Source organism: Bos indicus, chromosome 19 (assembly GCF_029378745.1).
Source record: "Bos indicus isolate NIAB-ARS_2022 breed Sahiwal x Tharparkar chromosome 19, NIAB-ARS_B.indTharparkar_mat_pri_1.0, whole genome shotgun sequence".
Classification (NCBI taxonomy): Eukaryota; Metazoa; Chordata; class Mammalia; order Artiodactyla; family Bovidae; genus Bos; species Bos indicus.
In genome coordinates, this window is record NC_091778.1 from 12,478,532 (window position 1) to 12,503,402 (window position 24,871).

General features: G+C 36.0%; 2 protein-coding genes across 6 annotated transcripts in view; both read left to right on the forward strand.

Annotated features, from left to right (window-relative positions):
* Window positions 1-24,720, forward strand: part of INTS2 (integrator complex subunit 2) — a 56,476-nt gene extending 31,756 nt beyond the window's left edge. For all 5 annotated transcript variants that reach the window (XM_070772598.1, XM_070772599.1, XM_070772600.1 and 2 more), the window contains 10 exons: window positions 2,611-2,715; window positions 4,868-5,032; window positions 6,166-6,367; window positions 13,720-13,845; window positions 17,508-17,706; window positions 19,942-20,193; window positions 20,545-20,652; window positions 21,027-21,132; window positions 22,403-22,579; window positions 22,680-24,720. In XM_070772598.1, coding sequence (XP_070628699.1) covers window positions 2,611-2,715; window positions 4,868-5,032; window positions 6,166-6,367; window positions 13,720-13,845; window positions 17,508-17,706; window positions 19,942-20,193; window positions 20,545-20,652; window positions 21,027-21,132; window positions 22,403-22,579; window positions 22,680-22,849 — 1,610 coding nt within the window. In that variant the 3' untranslated portion in view covers window positions 22,850-24,720. The remainder of the gene's footprint in view (window positions 1-2,610; window positions 2,716-4,867; window positions 5,033-6,165; window positions 6,368-13,719; window positions 13,846-17,507; window positions 17,707-19,941; window positions 20,194-20,544; window positions 20,653-21,026; window positions 21,133-22,402; window positions 22,580-22,679) is intronic.
* Window positions 24,721-24,726: 6 nt separating this feature from the next.
* Window positions 24,727-24,871, forward strand: part of BRIP1 (BRCA1 interacting DNA helicase 1) — a 184,219-nt gene continuing 184,074 nt past the window's right edge. Inside the window, exon 1 of the mRNA XM_070772601.1 lies at window positions 24,727-24,856. The gene's annotated coding sequence lies outside the window, so the exon portion shown is untranslated. The remainder of the gene's footprint in view (window positions 24,857-24,871) is intronic.

Here is a 24,871-nt window from a genome sequence, read left to right on the forward strand (position 1 = left end):
CCTAACCACTGGACTGCCAGGGAATTCCTTGAAATAATTTTTCCTTTAAATTATTAAAATGTAAGATTCATGAAGGCCAATTTTTATCTTTTTTTGCTACTATGTCAGTGAGTTGGACAGGACTGAGTGACTTTCACTTACTTACTCATTTAGAATATTACTTGATACAGAGTAATCACTTAATACATTTTTTAAATGTGTGAATTTATTCAAATTATTTTTCTATGTCAATTAAACTTTGTATATACTTTGTATAATTTTTTCTTAAAGTGAAGTTGCTCAGTTGTGTCCAACTCTTTGGGACCCCATGGGCTGTAGCCTACCAGGCTCCTCTGTCCATGAAATTTTCCAGGCAAGAATACTGGAGTGGGTTGCCATATCCTTCTCCAGGGGACCTTCCCGACCCAGGGATCGAACCCAGGTCTCCTGCATTGCAGGCACACGCTTTACCATCTGAGCCACCAGGAAGGTATAGACGTTTACTTTGGGTTAGTCAGGCTCTGAATTTCTTAGAGTACCATTTTAAAAAACTTTATCAAGGGAATACTTTTTCAGCAGTTACTGAGATAATTTGGTCTATTTATAGAATTTGTTGTATGATTGATATCTGTATTTCTGGAGTGGGCCCTACTTGCTCTGGGTATATTATTCTTTTAGCATGGAGCTAGATTTGATTTTTCTTTTTTTTTTTAATATGATTTTTTCCCATCTGTGTTTGAGCAAGTGAAATAGGCCTTTTTTCTCTTCTTTTTTTCCTGGCTTTAGTTTACACTAATTTCATAAATGAATTAGGTTTCCATAGGAATGTTTTCAGGATTAAAATGTTACAGAAGCTAAGGGTAATGTAACTTTTGTTTCTGATTGTTACTGGTCTATAGAAATGCAAGAGATTTTTGTGTATTTAATTTTATATCTTGCAACCCTACTGAATTTATTAGTTTTCACAGTATTTTTTCCTTTTTTCTTTTCTTTTCTTAATTCTTGTTACCTTGACGGAACTTTGATGTCCAGAAAAGCTTCCTCAGCCACTCTTTTACCAGCCAACTCTACTTCGTTCTTTAGGAAATTATTTGGAGAAGGAAATGGCAACCCACTCTGGTACTCTTGCCTGGAAGATCCCATGGACGGAGGAGCCTGGTAGGCTATGGTCCATGGGGTCACACAGAGTTGGACACGACTGAGCGCCTTCGCTTTCTTTTCCTTCAAAAATTTGTTGAGCTTTACAGTGTATGGCACAAAGGCATACCCCGTAAGGTGTTCCTTGAATGTTGGCCCCTCATCTTACTATGGAAGCCCCAAGTATTCTTTCACCTCAGCATTTGCATGAGAGTCATTTACACATTTATGGGCTGAAATATTTGTCATTTTTACCACTTTTTTTTTTTAGTTCTAACAGTTTTTTGATAGAATCTTTAAGATTTTCTGTATAATGCCATATCTGCAAATACTTCTTCCTTTCCAGTTTGGATGGTGTTGGAACCAGAATTTGATTGTACTGGAAGCTGTGTTTTTTTAAATTGTGTTTTGAGGTACATTCTTACCCAGTTCATAAAAGATTGGTGTAGAAAACTGGAATGCTAATTCACTGACTTGCAAGGGGTATCATGTCTAATCAAGAGGTGTATTGTATATTTAGACAATGATCCTCAACCTTTATTGTAACGCTTGCACTCATATACTTCTTAACTTCAATCAATAAAAATTTGTTGAGCTTTACATTATGTGGTTTGTATTTGGAAAAGAATAAGTATACTGGATATAGTTTTTCAAACTATGGACAGCCTGGTTGAGATGCTCATAAGCTCTGTTGTACATGCAAAGCAGCTTGGAATAAGATAAGGGTGTCAGGCATATAGCATATGGTGGAGATGAGACAGAAAGTGTTGACTGGCAAGGACCTTTACCCTGGGGGTCTGGAAATCCATGGATCCAGATATTTGAGCTTGGATCCAGAGACACATTATCTGGCCAAATCTGAATTTAAATAAGAAGACTATGGCACCAATGTGAAGGATGGTTCAAAAAGAAGAGGAATTGGAGTCTGGAAAATTGAAAATTGAACCACAGTAGTTATTTAAATAAATGATGAGTAGGTATTGAATTAGGATAGCAGAAAAAGAATAGAAATTAAGGTGGATTTGCTTAAAAAAAGAAAAAAGATGGACTTAGTTGAAGGTAGAAGTTGTAAGAGAAGAAAGTCATTCATACAGAGTCAGTCACCACTAATAGATAATATGATTAAGGCTGTTGGCATCATCAAGCTTTAAGCCATGTGGTCATGACTGCATTTGTCTTCCTAATTAGGTTTGGGGAGTTTCTCTTCTATTTTTTCAAGAGTAGGACACTTCTGCAGGTGGCTTCTCTCACTCATGATTTTCCTTCCCACTGGTTTCAGTTTCAGGGCATTTTCCAGACCTTGCCCTGAAGTATGTTCTTGCTCGTCATATGTATTCACTGCTTTGGTGTGACTCTTCATCTTTTATGAGCTATATTTACAGATTAAGTGAACTAAGAGTAATTCAACAGTGTATTTGTTCCCATTTGTGTTGAAGGTTAAGATTTATGTTGTTTCTAACGTTGTATCTTACATTTCTTATTTTTGACTGACAGCTGCCATGCAAAGAAAACCCAAATCATATTCATCTTCTTTAATGGATCAGATTCCTATCAAATTCCTTATTCGACAGGCTCAAGGACTTCAGCAGGAGTTGGGAGGTATTTGTTTTCTTTGCTTTTTACTGGTAATGTTTATTGGTAAAAAATACCTACTTTTTTTAAAATTTAATTTTTATTTTATTTTTTTAGCACCAAAACATTTTGTATTGGGGTATAGCCAATTAACAATGTGATATTCTCATTTGAACAGTGAAGGGACTCAGCCATACATACACATGTGTCCATTCTCCCCTGAATGCCCCTCTTATCCAGGCTGGCACATAACATTGAGCAGAGTTCCATATGTTATACAATAGGTAAAAAATACCTACTATATGTAAGATTACAAAGTGTAATAGGTGCTCAAAGCTAAACATTCAATTTAAGAGTGAATTTCTCTTTACTTTCCTTGCTGTCTTACTCCCTGAAAACTATTTCCCACCCCCGAGGCCCCAGCTATTTCCTTTTGGTATGTGGTTTCACATATTCTTTGCTACAGGTTGAACCATATGAGATTACAACTATTCAACTATTTTTGACCTCTGAAAATGCAGTTTCATGTGGTTGAAGCTAATAGAAACACACACAAGTACAAAAATCTTTTTTTGAGCTCTAAATGCTATCATACTGTATTTCTTCTTGACTTGCTTTCTTCTGTTGGAGTCTTGGAGATCTTATCATGTTGCTACATGTAGATCTACATTATTGTTTTTAATTGCTACATAACATGCCAAAGCATGAAATTACTATAATACTTTTACTGTAAAACTGTCAAGTAGAAATATAGTAATATTTTTTGAAATTCAATTTTTTTTCTTAAGTTAACAGCTTTTTATAATGTTTGAATGTATGGATTTTTTTTCTCTTTGATTTGTTTCTTTGAAGCTCAGATTTTCTTTTTCTGTCTTTATTATGGTTGATTTCAAGGGTGAACATGAACTTTCTTTGGTCTTCTTTAGCCAGATGTCTGCATTTATTTATATCTTTGCATAATCTCTTTTCAGAGAAGTGATGTTATATTTTGCAGCATTTGGTAACTAATGTTGCAACTAATAAAGGGATTATGTAATGTAGACTAATTTGTACTATTACAGGCAGTCGTTTTTGTGATTGTCCTGACTATACATATATTTGTGCATTTAAACTTTAAAATAATACCACTTGTGATTGTTACAGTGTCTTTTTCACAGAAACATTTATTTTAAGCAGTTTCTATGGGAAAGGCAGTAGATACTTATCCCTTTGGGGACTAAGCAGTGGTTTGACTTGATCTAAGTTGCATACTAAGTGGATGATCAAATCTAAAGTATTTTTATTACTGCTGATACTCTTATTGCTGGCTCTCGCAACTGGGAGATGATGATAATTGTATAGTAACAACATTTATTAGGTAAATAACATAGTACTTCATCTGTCTAAATAGGCATTATCATCATTTGTTTTTCATTGCTGATGTTATACAATAATAATAATAATGAGTAGTCAAGCTGTGCTGTAAGCAAGTTTAGAAAGGTCCCAATGCTTCTGAGCTTCCTAACCCTTCTTAAAAGAAAACAATTGCACCCTCTTGTGGGTATCATCAGTACTGCTTGGGTTGGCTTACACAGCTGTGTGACTTTAGGAACATTATTAATATAAATATCTTTCAGCCTATTTCCTTACAGTAGAACAGAGACAATGCTGCTTACCTTGTAGGAATGTTAGGGTGAAATGAGAAAATGTACATAAAGTGTACATTTAGGCACTCAAGTTGGGCAACTTTAATTTTACCCATGTATAGCAATGATTCTCAACTGGGTTGGAGGAGAGGATGTGTTCTCTTGTAGAAGTCTATCAGAATTTCTGAGTGAGGCCTTTTTCAAACCATATGTGATCTTTCCCAAATGAACCTTTTTTTCCCTTCTCTTTTTTTCCTCCCTACTCAACTCTTGAGCTACTGCTACTTTTATGCTGGAATAGGTTGGAAGAGAGCTTGAGAACTTTCGATAAAAGTAGTGGTTTCCAGCTTCCTGTGTATCCGTTCAAATGGGGATCTTGATTTAAGCAAAGTCCCTGACTGAAGTACTGAATAGAAGTTCTCAGACTGTAGTGTGCATGCATAAGAAGTGCAGATTCCTCTGGCTGGTAGAAAATGAACGGGAAAGGCGAAATAGGAAAGACAGTTTGATGTTTAAGAATGAAGAATCCGATTGACATCTTGTACATTTTCAAGGGTTGCATTCTGCTTTACTTCGTCTCCTTGCAACCAATTACCCACATTTATGCATCGTGGATGATTGGATCTGTGAAGAGGAAATCACAGGGACGGACGCCCTGTTAAGGAGAATGCTTCTGACTAATAATGCCAAAAACCACTCTCCTAAACAGCTTCAAGAAGGTACAGTAAACTGATCACTCCTTTTACCCCTTTGGTAGTACAAAGAGGTGTTAGCCCCATTGAAATCTTAGAATCATGCAGAATTTTCCAGGAGATAGAGCAGTGTTTTGGTGACTATATAAAGTAATTCTCTTTGAGTGTAAGGATTTTTAACCCCCTTTTTTTTTTCTGACATGCTTGCATCTGTCTCCTCATAGGGTCTACATTACATCAATAAACAGGTCATATGGTTTAGGAAGTTCTTAAAACCAGTCAGAAATAAGTGCCATGATGTGGATGTATGACAGAAAACCAGTACTGCAAAACAATCATCAATCAATTAAAAATGAATAAGTATATATAAAAAAATAAGTGCCACAGAATAGAAAACAATGTATTTGCTGTTAATGGATAATGTTCTAGGTTAGCACTGTCAAATAGAAATAGGATGTGAACTACACATAATTTTAAACTTTCTATATAATTTGCCACATTCAAAGAGTTAAAAAAAAACAGGCAAAATTAATTTAAATAATTATTTTACATAACCCAGTATATCTAATGTATTATCATTTCATCATGTAATCAATATAAAAACTGTTCGATATTTTACTGGTTTTCCGTACTAAGTCTGTGTGTTTAAACTTACAGCACATCTCAGTTTATACTAGCCACGTTTCAAATGCTCAGTAGCCAAAAGTGCTTAGTAACTATTCTATTGAAGGATCGCAGTTCTAGATATTTTTTTATTAACAGCTGCTTACAGCCCATAAAGGGCTACCTGAAGGAAGGTGTCAAGAAATTTGAATTTTTCAAATGAATGTTAATACCAAAAGCAATACTTGGGTATGTTTCGTGGTCAGCCAATAATCAGTGCAAATCATTGTCTTTCTGTCACTGTCACTACTGTGATTTTTCGGATGAGATTTTTTGTTGTTGTTGTTCTTTATGAAATAACTGCACTTTAACATGAATTTTTCTTAAGGGCCTAATTTTAAGTGTGCCCACAACTATGGCTAGGACTGAATGTTTTACTTTCTTTAAAGCAATATTGCTTTCTTGATTTGTTTGGCCTATAGTGTGATAGAACAATATTTGCTTTCCATTTGGTAAGCTGTGTGGTAATTAGATTGTGACGGCAGTTTTCCTTTTAGCATTTTCAGCTGTCCCAGTAAGTCACACACAAGTGATGCAGATTCTAGAACACTTGACTCTACTTTCTGCCAGTGAACTTATACCATATGCAGAAGTATTAACATCCAATATGAATCAGCTGTTGAATTCAGGGGTTCCACGGCGAATTCTTCAAACAGTCAATAAACTCTGGATGGTTCTGAATACTGTGATGCCTCGGAGGTAATTTCAATGCTCTGTTACATGTAATAGATAAGTGTATAGCAGTGATTGTATACAATAACCTAAGCTGAAATGTTGAAAAAAATTGTTAAAAAAACCTTTTTGACAATATAAATCCTTTCTGAAGACTACTGATTAAAGGGCTGTTATATCTGTTAAGGAAAATAATACATTTTATCTTAACACAAAAACTTTCATGTATTTCCAACTTGAGAAAGTTCTGTGAAAGGGAGTTGTGGTCATTTGTGCCTAATTGTGGTGTAGATTACTGTTGTGTCTTGCATCACTGCAGTGGTTCCAGAGTTTGCTGTACATTGAAATCTCCCAGAGAGCTTTCTAAACTCCTGATCCCCAAGTTGTATGCCATGCTAATTAAATCAGAGTGGAATGCTAGATTCATGATTTTGTCTTTAGTCACATAGGTCTCTGATGGTCCATGCTGCTGCTGCTGCTGCTGCTAAGTCGCTTCAGTCGTGTCCGACTCTGTGCGACCCCATAGACGGCAGCCCACCAGGCTTCCCTGTCCCTGGGATTCTCCAGGCAAGAACACTGGAGTGGGTTGCCATTTCCTTCTCCAAGGCACGAAAGTGAAAAGTGAAAGTGAAGTCGCTCAGTCGTGTCTGACTCCTAGCGACCCCATGGACTGCAGCCTACCAGGCTCTTCCGTCCATGGGATTTTCCAGGCAAGAGTACTGGAGTGGGGTGCCATTGCCTTCTCTGCTGATGGTCCATAGATTGCATCAGAAACAGTTGATCAGGTCTAAAAAAAAATTGGGCTGGATTTACCTGAGATTTTGATTCAGTAGGTCTGAGAATATCTATACATTTTAATTTTGATTTTTACTTATACCAAATTAATAACTGCACATAAGTTAAATAGTATATAAGGTCTGTCCCTACCTTCTCACTTTAGGCTATTGCTCCTCAGAGACACCTGTTCTCAGCTCTTTTATCTTTTAATTCTGACATTTATATCCCACCAGATATCTTAGTCATATGCTTATAATTACCATGATTATCTGATGTTCCAATTTAGAAATTATCTTTTGACTTCCTATTGTATAAGATAAAGATTGCACACACTTACCAGCTTCCCTATGAGTCCTTCTTCCCCCAACACATATCCTCCCTTCCTGCATTTCTCCCAACATAGTTATGTCAGAATTTTTGGTTAAAGAAATATTCAGTGTATATATTATCATGAGTTGTTGTTCAGTTGCTAAGTCATGTCCAACACTTTGAGATCCCATGGACTGCAGCGCGCCAGTCTTCCATGTCCGTCACTATCTCCTGAAGTTTGCTCAGATTAATGTCCATTGAGTTGGTGATGCTATCTAACCATCTCATGCTCTGCTGCCCTTTTCTCCTTTTGCATTAAGTCTTTCCCAGCATCAGTTCAGTTTAGTTGCTCAGTCATGTCCAACTCTTTGCGACCCCATGGACCACGGCATGCCAGGCCTCCCTGTCCATCACTAAACCTGGAGTTTACTCGAACTAATGTCCAATCGAGTTGGTGATGCCATCCAACCATCTCATCCTCTGTCATCCCCTTCTCTTCCTGCCTTTAATCTTTTCCAGCATCAGGGTCTTTTCCAATGAGTCAGTTCTTTGCATCAGGTAGCCAAAGTATTGGAGTTTCAGCTTTAGCATCAGTCCTTCCAATGAATTTTCAGGACTGATTTTCTTTAGCATTAACTGGTTTGATCTCCTTGCTGTCCAAGGGATTCTCAAGAGTCTTCTCCAACACCACAGTTCAGAAACATCAATTCTTCAGTGCTCAACTTTCTTTATGGTCCAGCTCTCACATCCATACCTGACTACTGGAAAAACCATAGCTTTGACTATACGTACCTTTGTCAGCAAAGCAATGTCTCTGCTTTTTAATTTGCTGTCTAGGTTGGTCATAGCTTTTCTTCCAAGGAGCAAGCGTCTTTTAATTTCATGGCTGCAGTCACCATCTGCAGTGATTTTGGAGCCCAAGAAATAAAGTCTCTCACTATTTTCATTGTTTCCTCATCTATTTGCCATGAAGTGATGGGACCAGATGCCATGATCTTAGTTTTTTGAATGTTGAGTTTTAAGCCAGTTTTTTTCGCTCTTTTCTTTCACTTTCATCAAGAGGCTGTTTAATTCCTCTTTGCTTTCTGCCATAAGGGTGATGTCATCTGCATATATGAGGTTATTGATATTTCTCCCACCAATCTTGATGCCCGCTTGTGCTTCATCCAGCCCTGCATTTCGCATGAGGTACTCTGCATATAAGTTAAATAAGCAGGGTGACAATATACAGCCTTGACATACTCCTTTCCCAATTTCGAACCAGTCTGTTGTTCCATGTCCAGTTCTAACTGTTGCTTCTTGACCTGCATGCAAATTTCTCAGAGGCAGGTCAGGTGGTCTGGTATTCCCATCTCTTGAAGAATTTCCCACAGTTTGTTGTGTTCCACACAGTCAAAGGCTTTAGCATAGTCAATGAGGCAGAAGTAGATGTTTTTCTGGAATTCTCTTGCTTTTTCTGTGATCCAGTGGATTCTGGCAATTTGATCTCTGGTTCCTCTGCCTTTTCTAAATCCAGCTTGAACATCTGAAAGTTCTTGGTTCATGTACTGTTGAGGAGAATTTTGAGCATTACTTTACTAGCGTGTGGGATGAGGGCAATTGTGTGGCAGTTTGAACATTCTTTGCCATTACCTTTCTTTGAGATTGGAATGAAAACTGACCTTTTCCAGTCTTATGGCCACAGCTGAGTTTTCCAAATTTGCTGACATATTGAGTGCAGCATCATCTTTTAGGATTTGAAATAGTTCAGCTGGAATTCCATCACCTCCACTAGCTTTGTTCGTAGTGATGCTTCCTAAGGCCCACTTGACTTGGCACTCCAGGATGTCTGGCTCTAGGTGGGTGATCATGCCATCGTGGTTATCGGGTCACGAAGATCTCTTTTGTGTATTTCTTCTGTGTATTCTTGCCATCTCTTCTTAATATCTTCTGCTTCTGTTAGGTCCCTACCATTTCTGTCCTTTAGGTGCCCATCTTTGCATGAAATGTTCCCTTGGTATCTCTAATTTCTTGAAGAGATCTCTAGTCTTTCCTATTCTATAGTTTTTCTCTATTTGTTTGCATTGATCACTTAAGAAGACTTTCTTATCTGTCCTTCCTGTTCTTTGGAACTCTGCATTCAGATGGATATATGTTTCTTTTTCTCCTTTGCCTTTCGCTTCTCTTCTTTTCTCAGCTCTTTGTAAGGCCTCCTCAGACAACCATTGTGCCTTTTTGCATTTCTTTCTCTTGGGGATAGTTTTGCTTACCACCTCCTGTACAATGTTAAGAACCTCCATCCATGGTTCTTCTGGCCCTCTATTAGATATAATCCCTTAAATATATTTGTCACTTCCTCTGAATAATTGTAAGGGATTTGATTTAGGTCATACCTGAATGGTCTAATGGTTTTCTGTGCTTTCTTCAGTTTAAGTCTGAATTTTGCAATAAGGAGTTCATGATCTGAGCCACAGTCAGTTCGCAGTCTTGTTTTTGCTGACTATATAGAGCTTCTTCATTTTCAGCTGCAAAGAATATAATCAATCTGATTTCGGTATTGACCATCTGGTGATATTGTCTCTTGTGTTGTTGAAAGAGGGTATTTGCTATGAGCAGTGTGTTCTCTTGGCAAAACTCTGTTGGCCTTTGCCTGCTTCATTTTGTACTCCAAGGCCGAACTTGCCTGTTATTCCAGGTATCTCTTGACTTTCTACTTTTACATTCCAGACCCCTATGATGAAAAGGTCAGGGTCTTCCCAGCTTTGCCAAGTATTGGAGCTTCAGCTTCAGCATCAGTCCTTCCAATAAATTTTCAGGACTGATCTCCTTTAGGATGGTCTGGTTGGATCTCCTTGCCATCCAAGGGACTCTCAAGAATCTTTTCCAGCACCACAGTTCCAAATCATCGATTCTTTGGCACTCAGTTTTCTATAGTCTAACTCTCACATCCGTGCATGAGTACTGGAAAAACCATAGCTTTGACCATACAGACCTTTGTCAGCAAAGTGATGTCTTTGCCTTTTAATTTGCTGTCTAGATTTATCATAGGTTTTCTTCCAAGGAACAAGAGTCTTTTAATTTCATGGCTGCAGTCACCATCTGCAGTGATTTTGGAGCCCAAGAATATAAAATCTGTCACTGCTTCCACTTTTCCCTTTCTATTTGCCATGAAGTGATGGTACCGGATGCCATGATCTTCATTTTTTTGAATATTGAGTTTTTAAGCCAGTTTTTTCACTCTTCTTTCACTTTCAAGAGGCTTTTTAATTCTTCTTTGCTTTCTGCCATAAGGGTGATGTTATCTACATATCTGATGTTGTTGATATTTCTCCCAGCATCTTGATTCCAGCTTGTGAGTCATCCAACTTAGCATTTCTCATGATGTACTCTGCATATAAGTTAAATAAGCAGGGTGACAATATACAGCCTTGATGGACTCCTTCCCCAGTTTTGAACCAGTCAGTTGTTCCATGTAAGGTTCTAACTGTTACTTTTGACCCACATACAAGTTTCTCTGAAGACAGATAAAGTGATCCAGTATTCCCATCTCTTGAAGAATTTCCCACAGTTTGTGTGATCCACACAGTCAAAGTCTATCCTAAAGCTTTGTCAGTGAAGCAGAAGTAGATGTTTTTCTGGAATTCTTTTGCTTTTTCTATGATCCAGTGGATGTTGGCAATTTGATCTTTGGTTCATTTGCCTTTTCTGTATCCAGCTTGTACATCTGGATGTTCTTGGTTCATGTACTGCTGACGCCTAGCTTGGGGGATTGAGCATAAGCTTTGTAGCATGCAGAATGAGTGCAATTGTGTGATAGTATGAACATTCTTTGGCATTGCCCTTCTCTGAATTTGGAATGAAAACTAAACTTTTCTAGTCCTGTGGCCACTGCTGAGTTTTCCAAATTTGCTGGCATATTGAGTGCAGCACTTTAAGAGCATCATCTTTTAGGATCTGAAATAGCTCAGCTGGAATTGCATCACTTCCACTAGCTTTTTTCATAAGTAGTGCTTCCTAAAGCCCACTTTATTTCACACTCCAGGATGTCTGGCTATAGGTGAATGACCAAACCATCATGGTTATCTGGGTCATTATGACCTTTTTTGTATAGTTCTTCTGTGTTTTCTTGTCTTAATCTCTTCTGCTTCTGTTAGGTCCTTACCAATTCTGTCCTTTTTTGTTCATCCTGACATGAAATGTTTCCTTGGTATCTCCAGTTTTCTTGAAGAGACCTCTAGTCTTTCCCCTTCTGTTGTTTTCCTCTACTTTTTTGCATTGTTAATTTAGGAATGCCTTCTTATGAGCACATAAGTGTACTTTAGTTGAAGGATATGACAGCCTGTGATTATAATCTCTCTCTTATACAACTGTCCTCCTCTGCACCCCACATACAGACCTTGAGTTGTTTGCCTCTTGTCTGTTTAGGTTTTTTTTTTTTTTCTGTATTAATAACTCATTCACTTTCAGACTATATTGTTGAGTAGAAATTTACATAACAGTTAGTTGTAACATATGAGATAACATATCTGTAACATTTTTCCTTGGAAACCTTCCTTTCAGAGCTTTCAATCCATATGTTTCAATCTGAGACATCCACAGTAGCCATCTGGAATGCTTTGTCTTTGGTTCAATTCCATGTTTTTCTCTTTCTTGGTTTAGTTCCTTATGAGTGGAACTCATACTCAAGTGACTTCCTGAGAAAGGTTGTTTGGGAAACTTTTTTTTTTTTCCTTTGAGGTTTTCATGTGTGAGAAGGTGTTTATTCTTCTTCTCACATATGATTGATATTTAGCCTTGGTGTAGAATTTTAGCTTATTTTTCCTCTTTGCAACTTGAAGGCTTTATTCTATTGAAGTAACTAGAGCTTTCCTGATTGCTATTGAGTAACTTCATTTACCACCTCCCAGTCCTTTGTTTGTGACCATTGTTTTTTCTCTCTTAAAGGTTTTAGGTTCTTTTTCACTGTTTCTGCAGTTTCATGATGATACTTTTTGATGTGGGTCTTTTTTAATTTGTGGGCTTCCCCTGGTGGCTCAGTGGTAAAGAATCCACCTGCCAATGCAGGAGACATGGGTTAAATCCTGGGTCAGGAAGATCCGTTGAAGAAGGAAATGACAACCCACTGCAGTATTCTTGCCTGGTAAATCCCATGGACAGAGGAATCTGGTGGGCTTTACGTCACAGGTTGCAAAAGAATCAGACATGACTTAGCAGCCAAACAGCAACAGCAGCTTTTAAAATTCATGGTCTTGGGCACTTGGTTGGCCTTTTTTTTTTTATATCTGGGGACTAATGCTAATACTTTCACTTCTAGGATATTTTCATATATATGTATATATATATATATTTTTTTCTTTTTTCCCAATAATTTCTCTCTCTCTGTTTTCTGGAATTTTTTGCAGTTTGGGTTTTAAACCTCTTTGACCTACTCTGATTTTTCTCCTCTTTTTTGCTCTATTTTAAAATTTATCTTTTGAATACATTTTCTAGATGTTTTCTGAATGTTATCTTCTGCTCTTTCCTTTGAATTTAAAATATTCCTGTTATAGTTTAATTTCTAAGAACTCTTATTTGAGAATCTCTAATTGTTTTCTGTTCTTGTTTCATATATGAAATGTTCCATCCTTTAAGGAAATGATACATTTAAGAATTTTTTTCTTCTTATCCCAACATTTCTGTTTCTTTGGCATTCCCTCTTTCTGTTTGTATATTTTACTCTTTTTCAAATTAGAAGCTTTCTTTGATGTCTGATGATCATTGGCTACCCACTCATGTTTAAGAGTGGGCAAGTTCTGTGTGCGAGGGCTGGTGGACTCCTGGCCTTCACTGTAAGAGATCAGATACCCTCCATATTGCATATCTCTCAGTAATTCTGATGGTGTAGTTAGGTTAGTAACCACTTTTATGGTTTATTGATGTCTAACCTCATAGTGGCATCTCACATTGAGATTCTCTGGTGATAAGTATAGAACAATGACAATTTATGGGGCCAGTTACAGCTTCAAAGTGCTTTGGTGGATATAGTTTCATTTATAGGTATTTTCATATCTTACAGAGGAGAAATAAGTTCAGGAATCTCCATGACTTATACAGTCATATAGCAAGTACAGTATAACTGAGGTTTTAACTCAAATTTTCATTTTATATGCAATGATTATTCTATTAGAACTGTGAAGATTTTTTAATAGGTTTTAATTTTCCCAAGTTCATTTACACCTGTTCTGTATTTTTTCCCTGAATGTAGCTTTCTAACATGGCTACAGGTTTCAATTATGATATAGCTGTTTTTGAACATGTGATTATTTTCTCATCAGGCTGTGGGTAATGACAGTTAACGCACTTCAACCATCAATAAAGTCTGTACGACAGCAAAAGTATACTCAGAATGACCTGATGATAGATCCTCTCATTGTGCTAAGATGTGATCAGAGGGTATACAGGTATGTGTTGAGTTTCATTTTTACTATAGAGTTTATGCTTTGGAGAGTCAAAGAAAATTGAAGAAATTCAGTTTAAACTTACATCTTAGTGTGCTTGCAGATAACCTGGAAGTATGACCTGTGAGGTTTTTGCTTTTGGTTCTTTTTGTTGTTGTTGTCTATATTCATGAACTTCACTTTAATATTTAATATGTGATTAATAACACTAGCTTTAAGAAAATATCATCCTTGGTTTTCACAGCCCTCAATAGTGGCTATTCTTTCAGAATCAAGGTAGTGGAAAAAAATATTGTTTCTGCTACCATTGTTGAAAAAACCTTTAAAAAAATTGGCTTATTGTGAACTGTTGCATGCATTAAAACTGTGATCTTTTTGGAATCCTCAGTTGTGAGGTTAGCTTCATTTGTTCCACGTTTGTGTATAATTCCTTGCCAGTGGCTGAACTTAATCAGTTTCTTTGAGTAACTTCACCTCAAGAGATGGAATTAATTAGTCCTCATTATTAATATTTGAATTTCTAATTGCTCAGCTAAATAATAGCAAAGATATACAAGTTGAGGGGTCTTCCTTTAAAGTGATTGTCACCTGTATGGGGAAATAAAACCCATACCTGAAAAGTTAAATAATATGGTCACATGCATATGAATGGTGTAGTAAATGAATGCTGTTAAAAGTTTTAGGAGGAGATGAGACTTGTGTTTTGAAGAATAGAAATAGAGTTTAGATGAACAGAAACTGTAACGACGGGGTGTAGATGGTCAAAAAAGTTATCTTGAGGAAAAGAATAGTGTGAGCAAAAGTATAAAAGCCAGCGAGAAAAAGGCTTGAGTGGAAGGCTGAATTTTTGAGAATACACTTTAGAGTTGAATGTTAGGTTAAGGTCAGACTACTGAGGGCCTTGAGTGTTAGGCTAAAGAGATCATTTAGGTGATAACTTGAGAAGAGAAAGTTCATGCTAGATGATTTAGAGGGAAAGAAGCTGGTGTAAAGAAGACTAACTAGGGTACAGTCTGCCATACTCATCTGTCTTTAATCCTGGGGATGACATTCTTGAAGTGACAACATCTGCAGAATAAATCAGATACAGTTTGGTAAGATCAGGGTCTGAGAGGGATGAGGAGTCAGAAGAATAAACAATATAAATGATATTAAGTATCTATTTATGGATTCTTAAAAAGGAAACAAGAGTGAAGAACGCTTCTAGAGAAGAGCCACTTCTAAGACAATTTACCATTGTTAAAAATCCACTTAACTAGGTAACTTTTCACCTAAATCACCTCCAGTTGTTCAGGAAGTTGTTAATTTATGCTGCCATTAACATAGTAAATGTTTTTGTAGTCTGGATCTTGCACTTTGTAACTTGTTTAACTTTTTCTCATTTTAATAGATATTCTTTACTCAGTTCCTTATTGTTGGATATTTTATTTCCATTTTTTTTTGTTAATTATTTTTAGTGCTGTGGTAATTGGTGTGAATTATTTCCTAAGAATTGATTCTTAAAAATGGAACATGCTCATTTTCAAGTCTTTTGATTCATGTTTTTATTCCACCATCTGGAAAGGCTGAACCAGTTTACATTCCCATAGTGGGTGTTTGCTATTGTATAATTTCCTATACCATTTCACGTAATATTTTCCAATTTGATAAGTGAAAAATCAATTTCTATTTAAATTTATATTTTCGTTAGATTGGATATTTTAATATATTTATTACTTTATACTCTAGCCTAGTTTTCTATTGGAATGCTTACCTTTTTTTATTTAAAAAGCTCTTTATGTATAATGGATATCAGCTCTTTGTATATAGAATGCAGTTTTTTCTTTTATTGTTCTATTGTTTTGCCTTTTAATTTTGTTCACTTTTTTAAAATTTAATTTTTTCCCAAGTGGTCATTCAGATGGTTTTTAAACATGAACAATATAAAGAGATATGGCATTTTGGATTTTCTTTGAACTAACCAGTGGTTATGTAGGTAAAATGGATGTGGGGGTCTGAGTAAGGCATGTGATGTGTAGATAACTGTTGCTGGCTGGCTGAGGGGTTCTTAGGTTCACTAAAATATTCCCTTTTTTAATGTAAACGTAAAAGTTTTCACAATATATATTAAAAAGTACACAAACAAGTAGATTAATAAGAAGGAAAAGGTGTACAGTGGAAAGTCGTGTTCTCTCCTATCATGCTGACATTTTTAGAAGAGAATTATTCTTTGTCCTTTTGACCAATCCTAATTCCATCTCCAGAAGGAACTTTATTGTCATAATGGTGTGTTAGGAGCTTCACTTTCCAAGCATTTGCAAATTTATAAATAGAAATATTTACTTTTTCGTTTTGGGCGGTTTTAAAAAATTAAATGGTTTTTGGTAGGCTTTATTATTATTATTATGTTTTAAACCTACCATTTTCAACATGTTTTCCATATGAGTTTACATAGCTCCTCCTCATTGTTTAGTTGCTGCATAGTATTCCATATATAGATTAGTATTCCATATATATATGCCTGTCTTCCAGAAACTCTGATCAGAATGTCTGGTGGAGTTTAGGACTTTTTAAAAAATAAATATTTCAATTCTGGGAACATTGCCATGGCTTATTTAACTGTTCACATTATTTTTTCACGGTTAATACATGCATTTTTTATTATAGATAATTTGAACATTTCAGAAAAACTGTTGACATGTTGATGGACATTTAAGCTGTTTCTGGTGTTTCACAGTTAAAAGCAGAGCTGTACTGCCTCTATGCACACATGCGCAGTTTGTGACAGGCTGGGAAGTGGCGTTGTCAAGTTTTTCTAAGGGTTTGACTTTTTAATATTTTAGTGCTTACTGATGTATCTTTTGGTTTCCTTTTTTACATGTAATTCTTATATCTATTCTTATCTCATTTAACCTTAATTTATAACAGTTTTTGAGGAATGAATATTTATTTTTTAGTTGAGGAAACTAAGGCTCAGTAAATAACATACCGTCAAGTGGTTTAAGTGTTCTTGAAATACCGAGTTGTCTTGCTCCAAAGAATAAACAGTAGTAGAATGAATAAATATTCTATATATCTAATCTCCTTCATCTTATCAATAATTGAGTACTTCGCTCTTTGTAAAAATTTTGTACTTTATGTTGGAGCATAGTTGATTAGCAATGTTGTGTTAGTTTCAGATGTACAGCAAAGTGATTCAGTTATATATGTATCTATTCTTTTTCAAATTCTTTTCTCAATTAGGTTATTACAGAATATTGAGCAGCATTCCCTGTGCTATACAGTAGGTCCTTGTTGGTTATCTATTTTAAATATAAAATTTTGTACATTAGACTGTTTCCCTTTGAGGACTGTGGCCTTGCAGACTCATAGCTAAGAGATTTATTGGTAGTGCCATTATTTTATAAAAAAGAATGCCTTTTTTTCTAGGTCATACATTATATTTGGTTTAGCTGATGAAATGAAATAGATAATACTATTCATACAAAGTATAGAGAATTACATGTGTTAAGCTTTCATTTTGAGAATGAATATTTCAGTGGGAAAAGTGTAACTTTTCTGCTCTTTAGGTTTTCAGGTACTGTTCAGGTTTTTCTGATTATATAAGCTGATTCATCATGTTCTGGCTAATTTAAAAATTTTTATTTGTTCTCATGTATTTTTTCTTTTCTTCTTCCTTTGTGTAGATGCCCCCCATTGATGGATATTACTCTGCACATGTTGAACGGATATCTTCTGGCATCCAAAGCCTACCTTAGTGCTCATCTGAAGGAAACAGCAGAGCAAGATAGGCCTTCTCAGAATAATACGATAGGTTTAATTGGACAAACCGATGGCCCAGAAGTTACCAGAGAAGAACTGAAAAATGCATTACTGGCTGCTCAGGTAATAAAGTAAAATCTAATCAAAAAGGGCAATGGCTTCCCTGTATTTAGAAAATACAGTGGTAACATATTGTACATCAATTTTATTATAGAACTTATAATGGGGTTACCTTTGCTTCTAAATGTCAGATGGACTTTATTATTTTAAAATGGGGAATAATCTTCATGATATTTAATAGTCATTGAGATTTACATTTTAATAAAATATAAGACTTTTATTTCTTAAAATCAAATAATGGGAAATAAAACCAAATGGTAGAGACAGACAAGAAGTATATATATGTAATAAAATGTCAGGCAGTGGTAAATACTATGACAACATAAGTTAATGTTTCTTAGAAAAGGTTTTTAACAAAGTAGAATTTATTAAAGCCTTAAGTAGTAATTTTTGCAGGGCATATGAGATGGTTGAATGTTAAGCAGTTAGAGGTCTTCATAAGAGAAATGTTTTCTTAGTTTGAAATATTTTCCAAAAATTTTTCATTGGCAATAAGGGGAATTAGAGTAATAATATAGATCCACAATCCCTTATCTGTGATACAGAAATCCACGAAAGCTATGAAAACTGAAGCATTTTTTCTGGTAATTCAGTTGGCAGAAAAACCTGACCTGATAGGACCTTGTTTGTGACAAAACTTGACCTGAATTAATGTGACAAAACTTGATCTGAAGCTATTTATGGCCTTTATCCCACTTAATATGAAAATTGGTATGTTTTGCTGCAGAAATACATTTGATTACAGTATACTGTCTTAGTCTCTGCTGTGGGTATTATATAACAATACAGAAAAAAAAAATCTGAGTTCTAAAATAAATCTGACACTCAAGAGTTTCAGAGAAGGGATTGAAGATGGTAATAGCTACCATTTATATAATGCTTATTATATGGTGGGTACTATTTTGAGTTTTTTATGTGTATTAACTCATTTAATCTTTACAACCAACCTATAAGTTATGGAGTATTATCTCCACTTTTGCAGAGTAGGAAAATGAGATTCAAAGAGGTTAAATGACATGCTCAAGGTTATGTATTTAGTAAGTAGGGAAGCTATTAATAGGATTCGAGCTTGGGCAGGCTGGTTCCAGAGTGTGTAAACAAAAATAATGCAGAACAGTAATAACCCAACCCCCCTCAAGAATGATTATAAAATATACTTTATAAATGATTATAATGTAAGGCTAACCTGAGTTTATAATCAGGTCCTTACACAGTTAGATGGAGTAATTGTCTTCTTCTGTCCTAGGCAGTGGCTGTGTTTCAGAGATGCATGTTATGTATTCATTTTCTTTTTCTTCCTTCAATTATAGCTCTCCCTTATAGGTAGGGCCATTAAACAGATTGCCCCTCAAGAAACTCCTTTTCTATGAAATGACACACAAACTTGTAGACTGAGCAACAGTGAGTTGTACAGATGGTATGGATGGTGAGGCAGAATCTTTCCTGAGCCTTAAAAAGTCCATCTTCAAATTAAAAAGGAGAAGAGCTTAGGGGAATGGCTTTTAGACACTGATTATTAATCACCATCTTCAGAGGTGAGGAACAAAAGAAGAATACAGGACATCCTGGGCGAAGTAGGAATTTAGGAGGAAGGAAGAGATTCTGGTAATAGTCACTTTTTGTCTAGGGTCCATTTTGGATGATACTGAATTAGAATACTCTTGTAGTAGTAAACTGCAGTCCATGGATCTTTATTGGAGATGTGTGAGAGCACTTTGAAATTATGCCATATGTTAATATTTATGCTAAGAGGGTGGCATGTAGCTTCCTTCAGATTTTTAAAAATTTTATTTTATTTATTTACTCATTTTTAGCTGCACTGGATCTTCATTACCATGTGTGAGATTTCTCTAGTTGTGGTGATGGGGGGCTACCATTCATTGTGGTGGCTTCTCTTGTTGCAGAGCACAGGCTCTGGGCACGGCGGGGCCAGTAGCTGGGGTGCAGGGGCTTAGTTTCTCTGCTGCATGTGGCATCTTCCCGGACCAGGGTTCAAACCCATGTCCCCTGCACTGACAGGCAGATTCTTATCCACTGCGCCACCAGGGAAGTCCTCCTTCAGATTCTTAAAAGAGTTCATGGCCCTAAAAATGCTGAGAACCACTGGAGTATAGATTGTTCACTTTTGCTCTTTGTGTTTTAAAGAGAGAGTTATTTGTTTTTATCGCATCACTTTATGTGAAAACAAATCAAACTTCCAGAAACTTCTTCAGTTTTCTGTGTTTTACTTGTTTGTAGGATAGTGCAGCTGTCCAGATTCTCTTGGAGATCTGCTTACCTACTGAAGAGGAGAAGGCAAAGGGGGTCAATCCAGACAGCTTGCTAAGGAATGTTCAAAGTGTCATTACTGCCAGCGCTCCAAATAAGGGAACGGAGGAAGGAGAAGACAATTTGCTCTGTAACCTTCGAGAAGTTCAGTGCCTTATCTGTTGCCTGTTGCACCAAATGTACATCGCGGATCCCAACATTGCTAAGCTTGTTCACTTTCAGGTCTGGTTTCAAAGAATGATGCTCTTTGGTTGAACTTTGTTTTTGGGGGTAGTTGTGAATTGCTAAATTAATAGGATCATTTAGAACTGGAGGTCATGCAAATGATCATGGTTCTTTGCAATATGGAGAAAAATCAAGATTTTTAAAAATTTGGTTTTAGCCTGATAAAGTGTTTGTATAATTTATCTCTATCTTAGTGCATCAGAGAGGTGAAATGCCAGGAAACATGGAGGGCATTGTAGCCTCCTGAGCAACTGTTACATCAAGGAAGTGAAACCTTTTGTATTTTTATCTGTATTTGACTTATAGTTATTTTATTTCTAACTTTTCCCCCCTTTCTTGTTGAGATAGGGTTATCCCTGTGAACTTTTGCCTCTGACGGTCGCAGGTATTCCATCTATGCATATCTGTCTGGATTTCATACCTGAGCTAATTGCACAGCCAGAACTTGAAAAACAGGTAATGAGCATTTTGGAACTTTAGGACAATTTTGACCTTCCTTTAATCTTCCTGGTTATATAAACTATTTTAAGTTTTTAATATTTAAAGACTTTCTTTAGGCTTCCCACATGGTGCTAGTGGTAAAGAAACCGCCTGCTAATGCAGGAGACATAAAGATACAGGTTCGATCCCTGGGTCGGGAAGATCCGCTAGAAAAGGGCATGGCAACCCACTCCAGTATTCTTGTCTGGAAAATCCCATGGACAGAGGCCCTGGCAGGGTGCAGTCCAAAGGGTTGCAAAGAGTCAGACATGACTGAAGCAACTTAGCATGCACACAGACATGCAAAGACCCTCTTCAGAAACATGTAACATTTGGATTTTGTGTTACAGATATTTGCTATCCAGTTGCTTTCTCACTTGTGTATCCAGTATGCATTACCAAAGTCACTGACTGTGGCTCGCTTAGCTGTCAATGTCATGGGAACTTTGCTAACAGGTGTGTATCTAATGGGCATCAATAACAAAAATTTCTAACATAAAGTAGTACATATTTTTTCTGAATTTACTTACACCACATTTTCTGCTTCACTGGTAGTTTAATTTATGCAATAATTTTGAGTTATTCTTTTTGAAAATTTCTCTGTGACAAATGTGATGTACAGTATAGAGGGGATGAATAGGTAGGCAAGTTGTATCTTTCACTTTTGACAATGACTATATATAGAGTTCGGAGAAGGCAATGGCACCCCACTCCAGTACTCTTGCCTGGAAAATCCCATGGACAGAGGAGCCTGGTGGGCTGCAGCCCATGGGGTCGCTAGAGTCGGACATGACTGAGCGACTTCACTTTCACTTTTCACTTTGATGCATTGGAGAAGGAAATGGCAACCCACTCCAGTGTTCTTGCCTGGAGAATCCCAGGGACAGGGGAGCCTGGTGGGCTGCCGTCTCTGGGGTCGCACAGAGTCGGACACGACTGGAGCGACTTAGCAGCAGCAGCAGCAGCATATATAGATTTACAGTAAATATACTAAGCAGTACAAATTTTGTAAATGGAAATCAGGTCTGCTTTCTGAATGTAATTATGTCATTAGAAAACAAGTTATAATTTATTGCAAATGCTTAGAGTTCCAGAGAAATATAATCATAGGTATACATAAGAGATTAATATATTAGTTGTTTCCTTAAGTTCTAAAATGTACCCCAGCATTTTAACCATCTTCCAGGTTGTTAAGTAAAATGGAATGAAAATACACTGTTTTAAAAGATATGAAATATAATTCAATCTTTAAAAGTTATGTTTCAGTCAATTTCATATACTTTGTCAGTGCTGATAATAATTTATTCATTTTTCGTTCCATCATATCCACTTCACGTTATACTATTTACAGTGGTTAGGAACTTAAACTGCCTGAGTTGTCTTTCCACCCCACTGCTAACTGGAGTTGAATAGCTTCTTAATGTAAGGTTTATTTAAGAGTTTTCTTGTATATTAAATAAGTATCATAAAGATACTTTTTCATTTATAGTATTGTGAGATTTAAATGAAACAGTGTATGTCATGCACCTATAACAGCGCTTGGACATAAGCATTTATGTGTTAGATAATGGCTGACTGCTGGATTTTGAGCTCCCTGAAGGCAGGGGCTGGCTGTGTCTTAGAAAACTTAGTATTCTTAGCACAGAGCATGGTGCTTAGTATACAATATAGGCCATGTAGGTTGAATTTATATCTGTGAAAATTCTGTTTCATTTCTTTCCAACAGTTTTAACACAGGCTAAGCGATATGCTTTTTTCATGCCAACTCTGCCAAGTTTGGTCTCTTTTTGTCGAGCATTTCCTCCACTGTATGAAGATATTATGTCTTTGCTGATCCAAATAGGGCAAGTTTGTGCCTCTGATGTTGCCACTCAGACAAGAGACATTGATCCAATTATTACACGTAAGTAGTAACTTCTTTTCAAGAGTTGTTTAAATACCTCAGGCAGAAAGGTCCAAATCCTTTCCAGATTTGCCTGAATTATTCTTCCTTATGTTTTTAGGTCTTCAACAAATAAAGGAGAAACCAGGTGGATGGTCTGGTATCAGTAAAGATCCATCTTATAAAAATGGACCTAGGGACACTGGAAGCATGGATCCTGATGTACAGCTCTGTCATTGCATTGAAAGCACAGTAATTGAAATAATAAACATGAGTGTTAGTGGAATTTAACAAAGAACAAACTTAAAACTAAAAAATGAAGCTGTTTGCTGCATATACCCAACACGAACATGCATCTTATAACAACTAAACTGAATGGGAACAGAAGCATCTTGGAATCACTAAAATGATTAAATTCACCATGAATACAGTTTAGAACTCTCTTGAGAATTATGCTTGCTTGTATTTGATTGGCAGTTCTTTGGATCTACTTTGCTGGTATGTTTTTTTGTAGCAACTGAGCTTTTCTTTTTCTGTTGGCAGCGCATTTAAGAATCATTACTGAAAAAGTGAATATGGTCTTGTATTAAGCTTTTGAAGTGAAGAAAAACTACCATGCCTTTAATTTAATATCTTATTAATAAGCCTGTGGTTATTTAACCATCAGCTAGTAACAGTACAGTGATGCAGTGATGAGAGAGAGAAAAAGGGAAGGGGGAATTGAGGGAAAATTAGGAGTTTTAAACAATAGAAATCTCTAAAACTTGCAATGCAAGTAATAATAGTAATGAATGGAATAGTAATAGCAAGATGGAATTCCAGTTCTCAAGAAACAGTATTGAGAAAGGCTTTAAAATAGGCAAACAGCTTTTTGTAAATGACTTCCGTGGACGTACAGATGAGGATTTAAAGATTTTACGTATTTGCTTCAATTTTTACTAATATATGAAGCCATATGTTTAAAGAGATACTTGAATAATTTGGAATTTTAAGATACTGGCTTAAGAGTTTACAGAAACATCTTTGTGTAGAGACTAACCTGAAAAGAGGTCTCATTTAGTTTTTTTTAAAGTTTATTTTTATAATGGTCAGAGGGGGAAATCCATTGGAATCTCATTGAAGTTTAGAGCAATAAAACCCACTGGATTAAAGAACTCTTGGTTTGATTTCAGGACTATAATTCACATCATAATTTGAGAAGATTTTGAACTAATCTGTCGTGTTTGGACCTCAGGAAAAATTAAAACGGGGAAAATTCTGTGTTGTGGAAGGATTTTGCAGTCCTCTGTTAGTAATGTCCATTGATTAGGTAGATGCATTCAGTTAATCCATAATCCTTGTTTTTTTCCTTAATGAAGTATCCAGTGTAGAAGGTACTTCTCTTTGTTTTCTGAGAAATATCTGAATGAACCCCTCTTTCCCATCCCACTTGAAACAGACCTCTTCCCTTATAAAAGAAATAAGGAAGGCTAATCAGAAAGTGTGGTTTTTAAGAAAAAAATTTAATTTTAGCCTTTTCACTAGGAAATAGTCACATTTCATTTTCCTTCTTTGTAAAATGGGATTACTACTGGCCCTACCTCATAAGGGTATTACATAAGAACTAATTTGTATCTGTTTCGAATCTTGAAGTGCACAGTATCATAGATGAGAGTATTTATAACTTTTATTAGATGCTTAAAGTTCAATTAAATAATTTTGATGCAAAAAACAAAGGCATACACTTAAAAACAAACTAAGAACTTCCATATTTTTAAACAAGGCAGTTTTATAGTCTTTTAAGATTCAATACAACTGCTCCTATTTGTTTCCTTTTGTTTAAACTGAGGTTTTGGAATATTTTGTGTGAGTAGGTAACCTCTAGGAGTCAGAAAAGGTTGAAATATGTTTTCTAACTAAATGCAGTGCACATTCCTGGATCAATTTTCAAAGACTGGTCAAAACCTGCTGTGTTAAAAATAATAACATATGCTGTTTTTCATCAGGTTTGTTGATGATGTAAATAAAATATGTAAATATTAGTAAATGTTAATATTCATGTATTTTAAGTTAAGGTTATAAAATTTGTCACAATGTGATTTTTTTTTATTCAAGTGAAGAAAAGATGTGTGCAGCTATTTTGAATATTGGTTTATAAACATTCATATTCTTTATCAAATGAACTTGTAGTTTTTGTGTTTTATTTCACTGCTATTAACCTGAAAGGAACCGTTCAAGGGACTGGAATCCAGGACTCTGTGGTTCCAGAGCCTGTGTACCCCGTTCTGTTATGCTGCATACATCAAAAGGCAATACAAGGTGAGAGTCAGTTGA